This window comes from Pithys albifrons, chromosome 9 (assembly GCF_047495875.1).
Source record: "Pithys albifrons albifrons isolate INPA30051 chromosome 9, PitAlb_v1, whole genome shotgun sequence".
Lineage (NCBI taxonomy): Eukaryota > Metazoa > Chordata > Aves > Passeriformes > Thamnophilidae > Pithys > Pithys albifrons.
Genome location: NC_092466.1, coordinates 21,780,839 through 21,802,066, shown reverse-complemented (window position 1 = coordinate 21,802,066; position 21,228 = coordinate 21,780,839). Strand labels below are relative to the sequence as shown.

The 21,228-nt window shown below is 36.0% G+C and overlaps 1 protein-coding gene across 6 annotated transcripts in view; it reads left to right on the top strand.

The window, feature by feature from the left end:
- The window catches only part of PPP3CB (protein phosphatase 3 catalytic subunit beta), a 46,364-nt gene that overhangs the window by 16,434 nt on the left and 8,702 nt on the right, over positions 1-21,228 (top strand). For 2 of the 6 annotated variants that reach the window (XR_011698557.1, XM_071564051.1), the window contains exons 5-12: positions 830-975; positions 6,114-6,253; positions 6,352-6,429; positions 6,527-6,621; positions 8,090-8,215; positions 9,934-10,011; positions 14,644-14,728; positions 15,582-15,679. Coding sequence is in view for 5 of the 6 variants with exons in the window: in XM_071564051.1 (XP_071420152.1) it covers positions 830-975; positions 6,114-6,253; positions 6,352-6,429; positions 6,527-6,621; positions 8,090-8,215; positions 9,934-10,011; positions 14,644-14,728; positions 15,582-15,679 (846 nt within the window). In the remaining variant the exon portion in view is untranslated. Of the gene's footprint in view, positions 1-829; positions 976-6,113; positions 6,254-6,351; positions 6,430-6,526; positions 6,622-8,089; positions 8,216-9,933; positions 10,012-14,643; positions 14,729-15,581; positions 15,680-19,453; positions 19,480-21,070; positions 21,101-21,228 lie in introns of those variants that run through there. The other 4 variants (XM_071564050.1, XM_071564049.1, XM_071564053.1 and 1 more) reach the window with 4 other exon arrangements.

The following is a 21,228-nucleotide window of genomic DNA, read 5'->3' as shown; positions in this document are numbered from 1 at the left end:
GTCTTGCAAACATTTGGAGGCCCCATTGACTTCTGTAGAACTGCTTGCAGTTGTGGTGCTGGAGTGCAGGAAGGCAGCTGCCTTTAGGTGTACATTATGGACTAAATTTTGGTGTATCAATCTTGATTTTAAAATCCTGGAGAGAAGAAGGTTATTCTGCTGTCTTGGCTGCAATCAGGAGTGCAGAGGAACCTGCTGAGCAGTGCTGTGAAGCTGCCAGAGAATCCCCACTGCTGAGTGACCTTCCCATTGGGGGAACTGGTTTTCAGCTATACTAATAAGATAACTCTTGATGATGGAAGCTGCCCCTCCACTTGAAGGCTTGTGTAAATACTCAGCCACTGATAAATGAATTGTTTGACCTGATAAACCCCTCTTTGGGATAGGTAAAAATGATGTAATCTATAATCAGTGCTTAGCTCCTCACTCTAAATGAGAATTTACAAACTTCTCAGTTGTATTTTACACTGAAGGCATGATGTTTAATTGTATAAAACTAGTAAAAATAATTTGATATGGTGGTTGGTTTTGTTTTGTAGGTTTGTTTGTTATTTTGGGGGGGGGTTGATTTTTTTAAGAAAAAAAGTTTCTCCACTCTTGAGCTAACAGAAGAAGAAATGAAAAAGTTTATAGTTCTCGAAAATAATGTGTCTTAAAGATGTGCTTGCTGTTGTTGTGCTTGGAAATGTTCATTTAAACCCCAAAATACTCATTGCTGTGGGTGTTTTTAAGCATTCACTTTAATATTTGCTCTTACAAATATGATCCACTAGATTCCTTCATCTGTCTGTTATGGATTTTCTAATGATTTCTATTTTGTTTCCTGCAGGTAAGATAAAGTACTCCGAAAGAGTCTATGATGCTTGTATGGAAGCTTTTGATTGTCTCCCTCTTGCTGCTCTCTTAAATCAACAGTTTCTTTGTGTTCATGGTGGACTTTCACCAGAAATTAATACACTAGATGACATTAGGAGAGTGAGTATTTTGTGTATTTGAAAATAATTGGAAATAGAGATTTTATATGATTCTGTACAAAGTCATCTTTTTAAAGTTGTCAGTATATTGTTTTCTGTTCTTGTCTCCTGTGAAAGTGTAAATCAGGAACTGAAATGCAGGTGAGGCAGTACCACAATTAATAACTCATGGATTACTAGTGTAGTTCCATTAGTAGACCTCACTGGAACAGCTGAGACTGTTACAAAAAAACACAAAAAAAAATCCCCCAAGAACTCCATGTAGTTTCCTGAGACAGGTATTGTGTGTAAAGAGCTTCATATCCAATGGAAATAATTCTTTGTATTTTTTCTAGGTAAGAGCTAGTGCTCTCTTGGCTTTAAGGAGAAAACTTGTAGAAGTTAATTGTAGCCTTAAAATTTTTCACTTTATCAAACATGGTATTTCAGCTATTCCCAAATTTCTTTGAAAAAAATTTTCAACTGTCTTAATCATGTGGATTTTAGTTTTGACAGAGTGAGACATTCCAGTAGTTAATAGAAATTCAGGTTGATGTTTAAAAGGGCAAGTTTCGTAGGCATCTGAGTAACAGTTGTAGAGTACTTCTCACTGTGGTAAATGTTCTGAGTGTATCCAGAAGATGAACGAAAGCAAGTTTTTAAAATTATGCAATGGAAGTGCTAAATAGTGATGTGCAATTCAAAGGGAAGAAGATTGTGATGGCACGAGGTGTCTGTTTCAAATAACGTGGTTTCATCTTCCATGGACTGCTGCTATCAGGTGGAGATTGTACCAGATGGGAATTCTCAAACTCAGTTGCTTTCCTTTTTGCATACTCCTTTTTGACTTATTTTAATTAACTTAGCTCACATCCTGACTGCTTCATTTGAAATTCAAACTCATTCCTGTTATGATTTGTAACAGCTAAAATGTTGTTGATTTCAGCTTGAAAACATAAATAGGTGGTTCCAAGAAAGCTTTGGAATTATAGGTAAAGATGGAAGAAAAAAGTTGTTTACCACATTATGTGGGGGCATATTATAAGAAAGATGTAAATGCCAGAGAGAAGGTAAAAGTATGTTCCTAATTTGGTTTGGTAATACATAAATATTGATGGTCCATTTTGTCCTTTTATCTTCATGTATTGTATTTCTCATTTTCTTAGCATTTTCTCCTTTACTTGTGCTCCATTTTTCTTTTTTACCTCTCCCTCTCCTCGAAGTTATAGGCTGTCCAGCTGAATCTCATTTCTGAATTTACCATATTTTGTTCCCTTGGGATTTTTTTTACTGATTGGACCATTTCAAAGGCTGGAATGTCAGTTTATTTCACTTACAGAAATTAGACTGCCAAGCAGAGTGATGTGAGAGGAGAAGGAAATGGTAGAAACAGAGAGGAAGCACATTTACAAGAGCAGTGGTGTAAGTGGCACATGGCACTGTCAGGGCACAGAAATCCGTGTGCAAGGGAACTGGGAGAGCAAAGCCACTGAACGGGACCATTCTGACAGTGCTGAAACAGCTCTCACATTACAGATTAAAAGAAGCATGGTCAAGGCTTTTTGGAGAGTAATGTAAAGGAAACGTAACTGGAAAAATACTTTGGAAAGCCGTAACAGGATTGTGGTCCTTTTTTCTGTTAGTCTCAGTCTTGCAGTCACCTTTCAGTGTCAAGTTGTCTTGGCCTGTACTTTCGTATGTGCTTCTCTAACATTCATGGTTTCATGAGGGTGAAAGACAAGTTTGTATTTTTTTATATAGATATATATGAAAATCTGCATTTTGTTTTGTTCTGATAAAACCCCCCTATGTTTATAAATATAAGGCAATGCCATTTGAACTGTTCCTTGGGCCTTTTTTAAAGAATCATCGAGTAACTTGGAAAAGTTCATGGGTTTCATGGGTTGGTAGCAGCTTCAATACCTGCATTAGAGCTTGGCAAGCACTGATATTGTAAATGTATTTAAATCATGTAGGTGATGTGAAATGCTCCTTTTATATATAGGACTTACGGTACAAGTGTGGTGTGTAAAATTACTTCTGAAACAGTCAAGACAATTGTATAATATTACAAGCCTTCTGGTTTATCAACAGAAGTTCTTATTAAGGAGGCACCTTCGCTGCAAGCATGTGTAGGCATAATCATCTGGCTTAAGAAGGGAAATCACAGCTCTATAAACATTGTAGGAATCACCTAAGAAAAAAAAAGGAAAATTCTGTGCAAGTGCAGTTTCTTCTGGATGAAGTCTTTTGTCACTACTGACTTTCAAGAGGGTAATAAAACTACACAAACTAAATTATTATTATTTTAGCTGTCATAAACTGCTTCCAGAAGCGGACAACCTTCATACTAGCTAAGAGAGTGAATCCTAACCAGAAAGGTTGCTGCAGGTGCTTCTTGTTTCTGGGAAAGTGGAAGTTTGTGAAACTTGCAATAGTCTGATTTTTATTCTCTGAACGCCACTTACACAAATGTTCTGATTGTCTTGGTAAAGAGTGTCTCTTTCAGACACATGTCCATGACCTCACAGATGCTGTTAGTTGATTTCATTTACACTGCCAAGAAACAAAATTCCAGGATTGTGATTTTCAAGCTTAGCATTTCAAGGAGGGAAGTGTCCAGATAAGATTATGGTGACTCTAAAGAAGAGAGGCAAAGAATTTTCTTTCTCATTTACAACAGTTGGTCATTCTTTTGTTTAGCTCTTGGTGATACTAAGAGTTGATCAGCAGATTGCCTTGAAATACATGGTGGTGCTGCTGGGAATCTCTTTATAATACCTTGCTTCCTTTCTGTGGTCTGCTGAAATCTCCCTTTGTTTAGTAATACATAAGATGACTGCCACACTTCACTTGCCTTCACATAGTTCTTTAGGCTTTGCCCACGTGATAGTTCTCAGGAAAATTAGGACAGATTAATTAAAACTGGTGTCTGTGTATGAAACTTCTGTGAAGGTCTTTTGCCTCATAGGTAAAATAATTTTAATTTGCTGTACCTTAATCTACCTCTAAGGTTTTAGTACTCCTCAGTCTGAACATCCATGTGGAGGTGTAAGGTATCTCAGTTTAGTAGCCCTGACTGCACAATACTTGCAAATTAATTTAGATTTCAATATCTTACAGTATATTAAATAATATACTGCCTGTTTCTGTGTGTATTGCGTCTTATTCTTGAATAAAATTGTCTTTGTTACCTTAATCATATATAGAAATACATTAAGATAATTTCTATTGAGATCATTTTGCCAAAGTTGAAGAACATTCAGAAATTGAAATTAGTAACAAGCATTTTGAATTGACTCATGCCTTTGTTAACTTTCTTACTGTGCTGATACAGAAAAATCCTCAATTTGATTATTCTGATTTGATCTATGCAGTCTGGGTTAAGTAGCCTACAGTGACATTTTCTTAAATTTTGAGATGTCTTGAACACCACACCGGTTGGTAGAATGTCTAGTGAAGGAGACACTGATTTGGTGTCTGTGTATTTGTTTTTTACACACTGACCTTACTTCAAGAAATGGCTGCATTATTTCAATGCTATTAGAAAGTAGTTTGGGAGAGAGGCATGTTAATGGCAGCCAAGGCTTTTTATTTATAATGTCTCTATACATCTGGCCAAAGTAGTAAGGAAAATCCTTGAAGACTAACTAAAGAAAAATTCTTAAAAATGTTTTCTAGACTTTCAGCTTTCTGTATTGCAGGAAACATCAGTCGGCAAACAATTGAAACTTCCTTGTGTGAATGCTCCTGTTAGCTTCTGGACCCAAATTTATTGCTGGAGGTTTAGAAACTTGATGGTTTAATCTACAGAAATTCAGGTACTTGCAGAAGTTGATGGACTGACTTCTTCAATCTGGAAGAAATACTCCATACCGGGTTATCATCCAGTGTGGGAAATGTTAAACCACGGGATTTTTAATATGGAATAAATCCCAACAACAACTTCAGTTAATACCTGCCTTACCATTATCTGGCAGGAATTTATAAAGATCTGGACCTCTCCACTTATGTTACAGGTGGCAGCCTCGGGAGCTCTGATTTTCCAGGGCATGAGAGAGCTTGGCACTACTGCTGGTTCCATATTTGAATGGATTCCTATGGACCGTTAGACTCAAATTCACCAGGTGCTCACCAAACCTCCCTTCGAACCTGTCACAAAGAGTTAAGTGTTCTCTAGTACCATCAAAGTCATCTTCTTTGGTATGGGAAGTGAAGTGAGATAAATGCACTGTCCATCAAAGAACTGTTCCTACATTTCTTGGATAAAATCATCTTGTGAACAAACTCCAGCTACCTAAAGATCAAATAAAACTTTACATTGAATCTGGGATGTCTAATTTCATTTCTGGGACATCAGAGAATGATTGCCTGTTACTTACTTAAGCAGGGTATTTTCCTTTTAGCTTAACAAATGTGCTGTCCTCCTTACTTCTGCCCCTTTTGACTGTGGTTACTAGGAAAGTTGCAGGCTGCTAAAACAGGTGTTCCAAGTGGAAATCAGTATAAGAAGCAGCAAGAGAAAACACAGACATCTCCCAAAATGCTTATGGCCCGTTACTTCAGGGCTAGAGCTGAAAAGTAAAGTTTGTATGAAAGAAATCTAAGACAGCTGAGCTAGTCACATCTTCATTGCATTGTTAAATGGTCCATTTGGAGACACGGGTCTCAGGGTGCTTTGTTTCTTCTTTTAGTCCTTTGTTTTTTGGGTTTTTTTATAGTATATATTTAGTCTCTTCTAGTCGGTGCTAATTATTCATGCTTTTCTTTTATAATTCCTGTTTTCTCTACTGTTTCTCTTTGCTAATTCCTAGTAGTGTCTCCAGTTCGGTAGTTGTGGCATGTGCATGAAAAAGGACCATTTTGTTCCTTGTCTGTAACTTGATCTGTATTACACATATCCATCAGTCTGGAATTTATCTCCCTTCTTTTTACAACTAATAAATCTTATTGCTCTTAACAGGTTTGGTTCTTTTGGCATGCCTCTGCCTTATTTCATGAGGAGGAGAGGAAAAAATATACAGAAACTACTTCTCTTTGATATGGTTGGGATTTATTCTAAAAAAGCTTGGTATTGATGGATATGTAGTTTAAAAAATGTCTAAAACATACTGATTTAATATTCAAAGAGTCTTTGTGTTGTTCCCTTTTCTTAAACAGTTAGATAGATTCAAAGAGCCTCCAGCATTTGGACCAATGTGTGACTTATTGTGGTCAGATCCTTCAGAAGACTTTGGAAATGAAAATTCACAAGAGCATTTCAGTCACAATACAGTCAGAGGATGCTCATACTTTTATAGGTGAGTGTGTGCTGTAATCTAGCTGGGTGTTTTAATACTGGCTCTTGCTGCATATTTTAAGAGAATTTCTTTTACTCATAATTGTTCTTATTTCACAGCTATCCAGCAGTTTGTGAATTTTTGCAAAATAATAATTTGTTGTCAATCATTAGAGCACATGAAGCACAAGATGCAGGGTAAGTACTTTGTATCTTTCAAGGAATTATTCACTGTAAAATAAAAATTTATTGCTTTTTTGCTCTAAGATGTAAAATCATCTGTTTGGTTTTGCAGTTATAGAATGTACAGGAAAAGTCAAACTACAGGGTTCCCATCATTAATAACAATTTTTTCAGCACCTAATTACCTGGATGTCTACAATAATAAAGGTAAGAATTTGTTAATAATTGTATATAATAATAAAATTCTGTAACTAGATAATCTAGTATCAACAACTTTTTACCAGATAAGAAATTAAAGGACAAAGAAAAATGTATTAACGAAAGTTATATTATGAAGAAAAGCATGTGCCATAAATGACACTCTCCTGTAAGAGCCCCTTGAAGCACAAGTGGGGGCAAACATTTACTTTGTGAAAGTTGTTGCTATTTAGCACCTGTGAGTGTATCACCTGGTGTTTTCCAGGCAGGCAAAGTTTTCCAGTGCTGTGATTTTTCACTTCTCAGGTTGTCTTTAGTTGGTGAACTAAGCAAAGAAGGGAGGAAGGATTGATTAGAAGCCTGTGCAAGGTGGTTTGTGTTGTGTATCATGGCACCTGAGAGTCTTAATTATGGTCATTCCCATAGTGGCCTGTATGGGAAATCAAGGAAGAGCAAGTAGGCATCAAAATACTGGTCACCATTGGAAATACTATTAAGGAGGTATAAAATAAGGATTTCATTTCTGTCTGTCCTCTACTAAGATTAAGTTGCACAGGGGAAGCATGTTTAATAGTGTGGAGAACATCAAGATTACAGAGAAGAGCTTATTGTTCATATTATTCATAGAAGAGAGCAAAATTCAATGACAGAAATTAAAAATAAAGCCTGCTGAAATTCAAGTATAGTATAAAAGTAAGGCATTTCAAGTATGTGTGAATGAATGATCTCCAAATCTCCAAATAGGGTTCCTTTGAAACCAAGACCTTTTTTTTATTAAATACATTGCATTTTCTTCTACCCACCTTCAAAGAACCATCCCTCAGCCCATTCCACTTCTGTAGGGTGAATAACTGTACGGGAAAAGAGGAGCTGTTGTTACTTGCACTGACTGCAAAGTAAAGGGGAAGTAAAAATAGCTTCAACTGGCTATTTACGTTGTCTCGCTATCTCTATGGATACTGTGTTCATAGAATCCTTTTTCACATCATTCCCAGTGTAATGCCAGTGTAAGTATGGAAAAATGGAGTCAATGCTTATTTAGCTTTAGAATGCTTCTGGTTTTCTGTCTGACTTGTGCTTCCCCTTCTCCCTCATCTTCTGGTTTTACTCCAGGCTTATAATGTGGGAGGACACGTATGAAGAATAAAACCTGAATCTGCATATATTGGATGTACCACTGTTCTAGAGTTATGTTAAAGTTCCTTTTCAGGACTTTTAAAACTCTGTGAATTATAAACCTATACAGTACAGAACTATATTATCATGTAAGAGTGCCTTGAACTGCAACATGTACAGTAAAAATCCAAAGTTCTGCATTAGAAATCTGTCCTGTAAATGCTTGAAAGAAAGAGAAGAGAGTATCTCTGTGATTGTTTAGCCTGTAGTATAAATAGAGCTAAAACAAGCCTGTGACTTTACATTTTTGGTACTCACAAGTTTTAAACATTCTTTTCAAAATATCTGAATTTTATTTTAGCTGCTGTATTAAAATATGAAAACAATGTGATGAATATTCGTCAGTTCAACTGTTCTCCTCATCCTTACTGGCTACCAAATTTTATGGATGTTTTCACATGGTCTTTGCCATTTGTTGGAGAAAAAGGTAAGCACGTCAACTAATATCTCTCCTATTTCTCCAGATTGATGTTGGGAAGATTTGTATATTTTTAAAATACATTTACCAATGAGAGATTAATTGCATTATTGTTGTGTTGTTTTCTTCACCTGTTTCAGTCAAGGTAGAACTGCCTCTAGTATACTAGAGGTGTTAACAGAAATTAGAATTTCTATTGAGAGTGTACATCTGTATGTAAAATTTTAACTTTCCTATATAGATTTAACAGATTGACCTTCATTAAGGATAAGTTTTTCAGTTATAGTTTCTCTTGTAAAAAAGATAATTTAGCACAGAGCCTGCTTTTTTTTCCCCCTTCCTCCCTCGAGTTGATAACTCTGAATCTAGGACACTGGGGCCCCAAGTAGTTCTCACTTGAAAAGCAATGAGGTTAGAGGCAATTTGAATCTCTTTAAAACCCTTCCATGAAGGAGCTGTTCTTTTGATAAAAAGAGATCTGGAGAGCTTTCTAAATTTCTTTGAAAAGTATTCTTGCAGTTATATATTTGCAGTCATATAAACCTGGAATTCTAGATGTATGTTCTCTTTAGTAAACAGTTTATTGCAAATAATCTGGACACTTTTTATTTTGGTTTACTCACTCAACAATTTTTTTTGTACTAAAATGAAAGGACCTGACATTTGAATGGAGATTCTTGTTTTTATCTCTCTTGCCTGATAATGCAGGAGATAATACTTTCAACAGGAAGGGATGATAACTGTGTATTTTGCTTTTGCTGTGATGCTGGCAATGACACCCAGCAACTTATTTAACAGTATCTGAGTGTCTCCCTGACCTGCTGTCTGCTTCAGACTGCTGGAGTTATGGCTGGAGTGTGCCTTGCCTTTGGACAGACACAGGCATCCTCTTTTGATGAAGGATTCAGTGTCAGTGTTGTCTGGTCTGCACTGAACAGATCAAACACAGTAATTTGGTTGGGTTTGTTTGTTAATTTCTTTACAGCAGAGAGTAACTCTTTTCCAAGAATGAAGAATATCACCATAGCAGATAACATGAATTAGTAATGAATAAACGTAGGCAGCAATTTACAGGGGTTTTAACCACCTGGCTGTACTTCCAGATGGGTTTCTGAATACTCCATGTGAAGGAAAAGTTTGAATGTTTTAAGGATGAGTCTGATATACATGGCAAGGATTGAGTGGCAGAATAAGTTGATTCCTGGAGAAAGAAAATACACAAACTTGTCTCAAAAAGCTTGTGTCCACAATGTTGATATTTTTAAGGGGAGTTTGAAAAGACATGTAGTTTGCACCACATTTATATTCTAATATTTTTCTGGTTGAGTGGTTCTGCTACATGCCTGCAGGTGCCGGGAATGGAAGAGTTTTCTCAATTTAAGCCTGATTTGGAGAAGTCAAAATTTTTCATATTTGACTAAAGTTTGCATAAAAACTATTTCAAATATTCATCCTATTGTAAAACTACTTATATTCAAGAGTACTCTTATCTGAAAGAACTTGTAAGATAGGAGAGGAAGCTCTGCTGTGTTCTTTGATTGTAAGATTGTGTAATTTTTAGCTGCTTTTTTTTCTGAGCTTTTTAAATTCTGTGACAGTGCATGTCAAGAAAAACACTTATTTTTGAAATTGGATTACTGAGCAATGGTTGCTTGCTATATCTTATATACATGGAAATATTTTAAATTCTACACCAAATTAATTAAGGTTTATTTTTTCCTATACAGTAACAGAAATGTTGGTGAATGTTTTGAGCATTTGCTCTGATGATGAACTGATGACAGAGGGAGAAGATCAATTTGACGGTAGGGGTTATTACTTTAAGATACATAAATCTTCTTAATGGTAATAACTTGTGAACAGTAGTTAACTTGAACTGATGTAATAGTGCCTGGAGCTTGAAGAAAATTGCCTTCAATTTTTTCTTTAGATAATGATGCTTTTGGGGGACCAGAGGAGGAAATTGTGTTTGTGATCAAGAAGCAGTAATGGTACCCTTTGCAAAAGTTCGTATCTGATATCTATTTATAACAAACTTTTTGTGGAAAATTCCCAGGCTTTCTTGGCACTTAAAATTTGAAACATACTTTGCTAATATTTAAAATAAATATTATGAGACACTAAATTTCTTAATGATTGCTCTTCCATAAAAAGTTGATGTAAGTGAAGGATATGATGTTTTTTTATGGCAAAGTTCTATACACAAAATATGAAATGCAAATTCGTCTTACTACTTGAGTTTAAAGCAGACAAATTAAAGGACAACTTGTAGATGACTTTGAAGCGTAGAAGTTAAAGGACAAATTTTGTATGTACATTATATAATGTGTATTCATGTAATGAATTATAGTATCTTTCTGTCTCTTAAACTGTGATACAGTAGATTAAGGAGATGTTTGTAGAAGGATGATTAAGAAGCAAAGTTAACAGGAAGACCAAGTGTGTAACACGCTTTGTGTTGTGGGCTCAGTAGTGCTTAATGTCACACCTAAAAGTGTCCCTGACTTGCTTCAGTAACAGAACTGATTTTGTGAACGTTTTATTGATGCGGGAGAGTGAAGGGAAGTTTCAGCAACCTTTGAGGAACATTAAAGGATCATTTAAAAAGATATGAGAGACACGACCCCATTTGTAATGTTTGATAATGCCTGTGTTCAGATTTGGTAGCAGAGTGGAGTGGTGCTGAGCAGCTCTGTGTTGTACATTGGAAGGCTTTGGATCGAGCCACTTGGAGCTTTGCTGCCATTTAGATTGTTGCCAGAAAGGTGAAAACTTAGAAAAAGTCTCAAATGTGATCGTGCAACCAGTCAATTTCTGGTTTTTATTCAAGTAATTGTGCTAAACTGAACATATGCAAAAATTACACTAAGCATTTGTAGAGCAAGGTTAGGTGATATGCTGAGACAGCATTTGCGTTTGCAACAATAGTTGGTCATCAATTGATTGCATTTGCCCTGTCTGTAGTACAACAGTTGCAGTTCCTAATTTGAATTATTTTATTCTTCTGTCTCCTTTAACAATTTCTTTGCTTGATGCATCTCTTATGCCACCTAGGTACTGTCTACGCTTTATCTTTCTATGTGAATGGATTTTTTTTTTTAACTGTTGACTTTCAAGTTTCCATTTGTTACCATCAACTCTTAAATATATACAACAATTCCACTTCTTGTTTGATGCGGTTTTAAGTGTTGTGGTTTTCCATTTTTTTTTTCCACATTTTTTCTCCATTCCTTTTTTATTACCACTGCTAAGTTAAATATCTTAATTTTTTTTTTGTCTCACTCACCTTTTTCTCCATCATTCAATTCCTTTTTTTCTGGACTCTCCATCTGAAGAGCGACTCATATATGGCAATAAAAAAGGTACAGACCAGACAGAGTAGGAATGTTTTGAAATATGACTTCACAGAACCTGACAGTATAAGTATTAATGAGAAAATACCTTTCTGCTGAGAGAGATATGTAGTATTTTGTGCTTATTACACTTGTAATGGGAGACTTTTTACCCTTTTTAAAGACTTGTGTATTTTGTTATCAGAAGTCATATTCCAAGACATCTGTCTTTCTGTGCATGAATTTTTTCCTCCTTTCTTCCATTCCTTTTTTTTGTAGAACTTCATTCTTTTACCTGTTTCTAAACTTTTATCTTTGGTCCTGCATGTGTAGGGAGCTTTCAGTTGTCTGTCTTGCTCTTTAATACTTTCCTTATGAGCTGTTTTTTTAAGGTTGTGCATGGAATGTGTTTATACAATATTCCAAAAAACTATTTTGTGTAGTACTTTCAGTTTCCTTAACTGAGATATCAAAAAGGTACTTTTTGATTGTGTGCTGTTTTGAAAATACAAAATGTAAAAAGAAGCAGATTAACTTAAATTCATGATCTATCACCTGTTTTTCAGAAATCCCCGGGTAGGTAGTTTTCTGCAGCGAAATTCTTTTGACCATTCCTTCCCTAATGATGGATTTGTTCTCTATATAAATTTGTCCATTCCAGAGAATATTTGTAATACTTGGGAACGCATTAGAGTATAGACAGGTTTCCAAAGGTTATGTGAGTTCCTTGGGGCATAATAGTATCCGTGTTTCAGAATTTGTTTCTTGTGCAGGCACTGAGGAATGGGGGAGTTCTTTGTCATATCTCCTCTATCCTCGGCTGTGATCAAGACAATCTGCACAGAAGTGTGGTCTTACTGTCCTCTGTGAGGTAACCAGGATTGTGGCCACAGTAGTGCAATGCTGAGCCTGGCCTTGAGCCTTGGCCATGGTGCTCCTGGAGAGCTGGGGCAATGAGAGATCGTTTTAAAAAACCAACACAAAACCAAGACCAAACAAACAGCTAAACTACCCAAGAGCCACCTTTCCCCTTTTAATGCACAGGGACCTTCCAGTCAAATGCAGGCACTAGCACTGCCTGAAATCTTTCCAGCCTGCATGTTACGGCTCCGCATCAGTGGGGGCTGTAAAGAGGTGGAGGTAGGAGCAAAACTGAGGAACTTGCAGGGAAAGATTGATGGGTCCTCATTTAGCCCCAACCCATTCAAAAACTGAGAGTCCCCTTCTCATTCCAGATTCTCAAGCTACTACTCAGTAGTGTTCAAAGAGAGAAAGTAAAACCTTCTAGAAGTTTAAAAATTAAAATTTCAAGGAAATTGTTTTCAGTAAGAGTTGTAAATTTCAGCTTATCCTACTCAAAGTTTTTTCCTGAGCCACCTATTTTGTCATTTTTTTTGTTTGATGTTTGCAGTTCGTTAAAGTTGTAACTTTGTCTATAAAAAAACTTTACTCAGTAGTTCCTGGCTTTTTCATTTTGTTTAAATGGAGTGGCGGATGTTTGTCATACCCTGCGATTCCTCCATTGTGGTCATACAAAGGTTGTCTCTTGCTCCGTTTTTTCTTTGTCACTACTACACGTTTTGCATCGTGTGGTTTTGTTGTTGCTTGACCTTATATGCTTTATCTTTTGTAATTTATTTGGTTTGTTGTTTGGGCTGGGAAGTCTGCCCACCCTTGTGGACAGGCAGCCTTGTGTTGTTGCAGCAGTGCTGTGAGAAGTGTGACTGTTGCACTGGAGTGTGCTCCATGCTAGTGAGCAGGGATGGAAAAAATCTTCTTCCACAGCTCCCTTTTTGGAATGCAAGGAGGTGAATTTGTGGATGTGCAGCTCTATCCTGCCCACTGTTGTGATCCTCTTTCCTACATTCTTGCAAATTAGTTTGCCACTTTTTGTTGAGTTCCTTTCTCCCAGGACTGAACAACACTGATACATGGAAGATCTGGAATACTAACAGACTGCCTGAGTTTGTTCTCTTTTGGTCCACTGTGGCTGAATTCACAGCAGGACTGAGTTACCCTTATCTTGGTGTGATTAATACTCTCCTTCCCCAAGGGCTAAGGAGAAGGAAGGATTTTGCTTTGGATGCCTCCTCATCTGCCTTTAGTGTTTTAGTGGAATTGAGGAGTTGGCAAAGGGAAAGGAAGATCCGATGGGAAGGATGACCCTGAGATCAGCTCATTTTGTCAGAGCCTGGTGCTGATAATGCCAGGGTTGTGGGTTTGATCCCTGTATAGGCCATTCACATAAGAGTTGGACTCTGGATGACCCTTGTGGGTTACTTCCAACTCAGTGTTCTGTGATTCTGTGACTTTTATACATTGAAACAAAACAGCAACACTTTGTGTTGCAGAAGGGAGCTTCTGTTTTCATGTCAAGGCAAGCAAAGGTGACTCCTTCCTAATTGCAAGCCTCCTTTCAGAGTTTTGTCTTCAGTTTTGTCTGTCACAAATGATGTCGCTCTGCCCTGTGGAATATGCAGTATTTACTCCAGATCTTTGGTATTTCTGATTTCTGCAAATGTTGCAAACCTAAGTTGATGTGGAGCATAGACTTAGATGCTAAGGGAGGTACCACTGCAATTCTTTTCCATTTTATTTTCCTTTTTTTTCTGGGGGAGAGAGTTGTGTTTTGGGCAGTTGACATAAAAACAAGGAAACGACTGTTTTCTCCTGGGACAGCTCTGTAACAATTAGAAAGTCTTTATTTCTTGTGGCTTTAGTGTCTCTTTGGCTTCTCTATTGGGCTGCATGCTTACATCTTGATATATACAGATGTCAGTACTAAGAATTTAAAGTGTAAAATTTAGGCAAATGAGTTACAATAGTTACTACAGTGTAGTGATGGTAACTTCAATGCTTACTAGCTTTAGGATATCACTGTGAACATCCTGAACTTTGCTCTGTGTGTCCCGTGGACACAGAGGTGATGGTGGGTTTGATGGTATTCTGAAGCCATAATCTAATAACTTTTGCCCTGAAGTGTTTGGGTACTGACCTCCTGTGAAGAGTACTGATCTTAAAACAGTTTTACTGAGTTTGATGCACTTTAAAATGCTGATCCTGTAATACCCAAGAGCTTGACACTCTTTCTCATTCCATTGAAAGTAGGTACAGCTGCCGCACGGAAAGAAATTATCAGGAACAAAATTCGTGCAATTGGCAAGATGGCGAGAGTCTTCTCTGTTCTCAGGTACTTGTGCATGACTTCTGCATTCCTAAACCCTGTTACCTATGTTAGGGAAACATCTTTTTTTTCAGGATAAAGGATGCCAAACATTTTTCAAGGAGCTCACTGTGCATCAGGATCTTGTTTGGCATATTGGTGCACCCCATCAATGTTGGTATTTTTGGTTAAAGAATGGTTTTGAGTTATTTTTGAGACATGTTTCAAAGAATTGGAGAATATGATCTTTAGTTTACACATTGTTTACACATTGTCCAGATGCTGTGAGTTTTGGAAAGACAATACCGAAATAGAGAGATTGAAATCAAAGGTGTAATGGAGGAGGTCAGGATTGGCTCTGAAGATTTCTGGCATACCAGAAAATTGAGGACTAGAGGGTTTTTCTTTCAGGTTTTTGTTTGTTTTCAGCTAGTTAAAAAATACTGTATTCTTGTACTTCTTTAAAATCTAGAGATTTCATTATCATATTTGCCCAAAATGTATAATTTTTCCACAGACTGTAATTGCTCAAATAGGTATGCTTTTTTTAAGTAGTTATTTCCTGAAGTATAAACACTTTAAAAAAAATTGAGGATTGTTTTATGGTACTGAGATACATTCACTACCTCAAGGCTTTTGGTGCTAATTTCAAAGCTAATGAAATAATGTGAATAATTGCTGAGAATTTGGTTCAAAAATAGTCAGCATTTATAACTCCTAGGCAGAGGAAAGACTGGAACGGAATAGAATTATTTTCCCCTTTTTAGTTGTTTGAATTTATATTCAGTTTTGACATGGCTAAAGCACAGCAAACAGGCTCTCTCTCTCCCCATTCTTGCACAGATATTGATGGATTTGTTGTTGTTTTTTCTCCCACCAGGGAGGAGAGTGAAAGTGTGCTGACACTCAAGGGTTTGACTCCCACTGGAATGTTACCTAGTGGAGTGTTGGCTGGAGGACGACAGACCCTGCAAAGTGGTAATGATGTTATGCAACTTGCTGTGCCTCAGATGGACTGGGGCACATCTCACTCTTTTGCTAACACCACACATAATGCATGCAGGGAATTTCTGATGCTTTTCAGTTCTTGTCTTAGTGGCTGATACGAGCATAGTGTTATGTGTTAATCAGGCAATGTGAAATGGATACTTGACCAGGGTATAAAACTAAAAGCAAATTAGTTCAGCAGTGTCAGGCTACATTTTTCAGACTCTGAGCTTCCTTATTTTCCAACTTTTCAGGTAGGATGACCTTATAGATCTGGTATTGAGGCATTTGATCATTACAGATACAAAAATGGCAGCGTAATTTTGCATCATTACTTGTTTGCTCTCCATTAAAATGGATTTATTAAAGTTGTGGTAGTATTTTCATTGACAATGTCAAATACTTGTTGATATTAATATTAACAAACAGCTACAGGCTGCATAGTTCCATATTACACTCCACTGACAGATTGGAATGTGCTGTGTTTTGTACCCTGGTAATTAATGCCAAAGTTTGTTCTCTATGTTGTTTGTCAAATGTTCTATGTATAATTGACCTCCCTGAATTGTCCTTGTAACATGCTGTTTCCTTCCTCTGCAGATGTAGCTGCTTTCTTAGATCTGTCTGTCTCTCTCTAGGTATAGATGTATGTCTGTATAAGTGTTAAAATTAAACCACTATCCCAGACACTTGTCTGTCTCTTGATGTAGAAGCAATGTTGTAGCACCTTGTTTTTGAGGCTTGCTGCATTTGCTGCTGCACATTGTCTGTGCATTTGAAACAATAATGTACTTGAAAAATATTCAGCCATTGTTATAAAAACAGTTGAGAATAAAGGGATTGAATTTAAAACTTGTAAATAAATCAAAATAAAAAGGTGTTATTAAGTGTGCATATATTTTTTTTGCATGAAAATAAAAAGAACTCTATACAAAATACACCTGTAATCTGGCTCATTGAATATTTTGTAAAAGGTTTTTATTCTTTTTTTAGTTTGTTGAATCATTGGATCATTTTACTAGGCATAGGGAGAATGCTCTGAAATTGTACCAAGTGTATCAAAAGAATGAAGTCCAGGTTTCTGTTCACGGTGGTGGATAACTGAACTATACCAGTCTGAAACTGGACTTCATGTCAGCAGCACTCTGAACATAAATTATTCAAAGATTTTTTTATTGGCCATCTTCAGGCTATACTAGAAAGTATAAAACTGTTGTATGGGACTGCTGAATTTTATAACTATTGATAGATTGTGATATATGAATACCACTTTTTACACAATCTATTTTCCAAGAGTAGCTGCTTTTCTCATGTGATTTAAACTGTTTACTTGAATTTTTTAAATTTTCTATGTAGTTTTTTTTAACTTTTCACTACATTTTCTATTAAACTATCAAAGCTGTTTTTAATAGCTTCGAAACACAAATGTCACATTCTAAATCATTTTTCAGTGGACATATAATGTCTACAAGGAAGTTTATATGTCCAGTGTATGTATGTAATTGTTTTGTGAATGTCTATAACAACAAATGGTGTATGTTTCTTAATCCATTCAACTATTCCAAAAGCATATGTTCTAGCTTTAATTTTCACTGTTTAATAAGATACTTTATTATGCTTAAAAAATGAGTCTGCATTCCTCTCACTCATTTAACAGATTTTTATCCATTCTGCATTACAAATATCAGAGAGGATCAAACTGACTAGAAAATTTTTTTCACATAAAATGTAGGACTTTCTGCCATTACTGAAAATCTGAGAAATTTGGAAAGTATGCAAAATGCATTCTGAATTTTTGTGGGTGTGGTTTTTCATGACTAGAACTTTTGATGGCAATATTCCTTGACGCACTACATTAATATACCTCATTTTTTTAATCATGCTGATTGTTCAATATAAATCATGCCAACTGTTAGTTCTTCTTAAACTGAAGTAACTTCTTTTGACTGATAAGTATGTTACTGTTTCAGTCTTAAAAAAGGAGTTTTCAAATTATAATGCTCAGTTGCAAAGCTAGACCTAAACCAAAACCAAAATAAAACTTCACTAATTGATACTTTTCTAAACTATCATAACACCAGAGAACTTACATTGGCAAAAATATGGCCACTGATACTACAGTAGGATTTCTTACTGCAAATCTTTAATTACTCTTTGAGGTATCTTGAACTCTGTTGATCAATATACTATCAATAATTTAAACTAGTCTAGATTTGTAAAAATAATAGAACATAATATTAATTGAAATAATTTTTTTTGTTTGTTCTCATTTCCTTAAAAATACACAGAACTGACCAGCATGCCATGGGTTTTCCTGGTTTCAGTCTTACAAATGCTAATTTTTCAATGGCATATTGAGAAAAGGTCCAGTTATGCTGGTTACTATTAAATCCATAAGAAGCTTTGAAAGTTAGAAGAAATTGGAGTGGAGGAGAAATTTCTCTGGAGAGCTAGGCTGAAAATTTTTTATCAGGGCAAATAGATCCACACGTGAGTGTACAGAAGTCACCAAGGCAATGCATGTGCAATTTTTGCATATGTGCCTGTTATATTGTACTGTCAGTAGCGTGTTCTGCCCTGGCTCTCAGCAGATGCCGCTGCTGGGGATGTTCAGCCCAGCTCTGTGTGGAGCCACCGGCCATGCCGGGGCTGGGCCTGTTGGCTCAGGGAGCGCCCCCAGAGCGGCCCCTGCACGGGCAGAGCCTGCACAGACCCCACTGCAAACACGGCAGCCTGGGGGGAACCCAGCTGGGAGCTGCAGGGAAGGGCTCAGACACAGAAAGGCAGTTAAAAAAGACAACTCTGGGGGAAAATGCAAGCCTACATCCTGTATAAGAATGTATGGATTTTTTTGTTTTTCATAAATATATGGATATATTTTTGAAAAATGAGTCACAGGTTACTTTTAGAAAAGTTTTAGGATAAAATAAGACTTTAGGAAGTCATGGCCTTTATATGTTTCTATAATTTTTTCAACATAGATTTTTTTATTATTATTTATGTTGCTTGCATTATAGCAGCTGAAATATTCAAGACCACATTTAAGGAGTTATTTAAAGTAACATTTACTAGTGGCTTATTCTGTGAACTGAATTCAATAAAATAATTTTCCAGATTGAGTCACCATCTTCTAAGAAATGACAAAACGCTAAAACTTTATTCTGCAACATACTAAACACAAGCCTAAATTAAAAATTGTAAGTACTTTCAAGGAAATCAGTTGAACTACCCAAATACTTATCTGTCATTTTTGCTCCTGCTGTTAGTGAGGGAGCAGCAACATAGTTTTAGTTTAATGTTGAAAATTTGGAAGGATTTTCTATTGGATTCATCCCTTAAGTAAAGTAGGGAGAGAGCTCAAATTAGGGGTGGAAATGCCATTGAAACCTGTGGCTTACAATTTGCTCTCAATTGAGAATTATCAGAGCAAAGACTTAAGAATTACCTAAGAATATGATTCAGTGTTTATTTGAGGTTTATCAAGGTTTACAAAGGATATCGTTTTAATTTAGATGTACCTGCAAAAGTGAATTCAACAAAATTATTTTCCAAATTGAGTCTTTAATCGAGTGCCTGTATTTTCCAGTCAGTTTGTTCTTTTATGTCAAGTTGAAAATTCTTTTTCTCAATTGTGATGTATATTCCAAGGTCTTTTTGGAATAGTAGTACTACAAATAGAGTGAACTAGGAGTAAATTTTGAAATTTGTATTTATGATCAAGCTATATAATTTGCAGAGATAAATCAGTATTCGTGATCTTTTCAGGAAAAGATTGAAAACAAAGACTTCACAGGTAACAGGAAATGGTGGAAAGAGGTGGTTATTTTGCATAGTTTTGTATTTGTATGGCAAATTGATTGTAGTATGAAAGTATGTATTTGGTGAGTTTCTAAAATAATTCTTAAATTTATTTTGACAAACTGAGAAACTTTCTTCCCCTTAATGTAAACATAACCAACCATCTAGTCAAGTGGCTTTTTTATTTACCTCTGGATTTGCCCTTCTTCTGTAGATTTAAGTACAGGAGTTTTGGGGTTTTTTTTCCCATGGAGAGTGCAGTATGTCAAAGTCAAAATGCTGCATTACCCTTAAATATTCCATATTATTTTAGTAGCACTTAATGCAGGTATCCATTTTTTTCCTCGGACTATTTCAGCAGAAATTACAATCTTACGCAACACTGAGCTTAAAGCAGAGCGTGGGCAATTCGTACATAACAGCATCGTGTAGGAGTAGTGTAGGTGATTGGAATGTTGTGTCTGGCTTTTGTTGGACAGGACGTGAGAAGTAATAAACTTAATTCCTTTTAAAGAATTCTATTCTGATCTAATGCCATATTTGCTTATACAGCTTTTTTCCCCAGCATTTGCTTGAATACTCTGTTACGACTTTTGTTGTTAACTGTGTGTATCAAGCACTACACAAGTAGGTTTACCACTGTGTTTGCTATTTTTTGTTAGTATTTTTGAAATTGTGGTATTAGAGGCATGGCAAATAGTATAGGGGAGGTAAAAAGTTGTTACCATTATTGGAACTTACCTACAGTTCAGGTCGCAATAATAGTAACCTTACCTTTAAGCTTTGACTTTTAGAGCTAAAACTATAGGGAAAGATCTCACACACAAGAAATTACAGCAGATGTCGGGGTAAATACTTGAAAAGCACCTGATAAACTGAATTTTTTTAATATTCACATTAATTCACCTACCAAGACTATGTCAAATCCAGACCTCTTCCTGCTGTAGATTTTGCTGTTGATTCAACTAAACAATTTACAAGATTTTGTAAATATGACTTGCTAGGTTTGTCTTTTATGGCTTAAATTTCACAGTTCAGTTCTCAGAAATGCCCATTTTCACTTAAAATATGGTGAGAAATTGAAGTACTAGTTAAACTTTAGGGATCTAAAGATAAAGAGAAAAATAACTTACTATTAGAATGCTGCTAATGTTATTTTTAAAGTGTCATCCCTGGTAATTTAATGAAGTTCACTAATGCACTTTAATCTTCAGAAATAGGCTCAAACAGACTTCAAATATTTTTTTAAACCATATCACAACTTTAACATCAGCTGAAATTTTCTGTTGCTGTCTTGAAAAAAAACAAAACCCACAAGCTAAACTTATAGAAATGTGCAGTTAATAATGACAGTTAATTAGTGTTACTGTGACAGACTTTTAGTTGATAAACTGTACTAGTTAAAATTTAGGAGAAGTTTCACTTAAAAACAACCCCCCAAGCCCTTAATTGTCATTTTAACTAATTGTGATCTAATCTGGCGTAGCATACTTGATTAAATTGATCATTGCCTTTTCTGCTGTGCGATATTACACTCTTCATCTTTCTCATTCATTTTGCATGCATCTGCTCACTTCTGTACAGCCACTGTAGAGGCAATTGAGGCTGAAAAAGGTATGATCAGAGTCTTTGCCCTTGGCAGAGATCTATGGTGTCTGGGAGGGAATTCAAAAGTACTCTGTGTGGGTGTGTTTTATTTTCAACTTGCACAAGCAGAGATGAATCAACTGCATTGATTCATC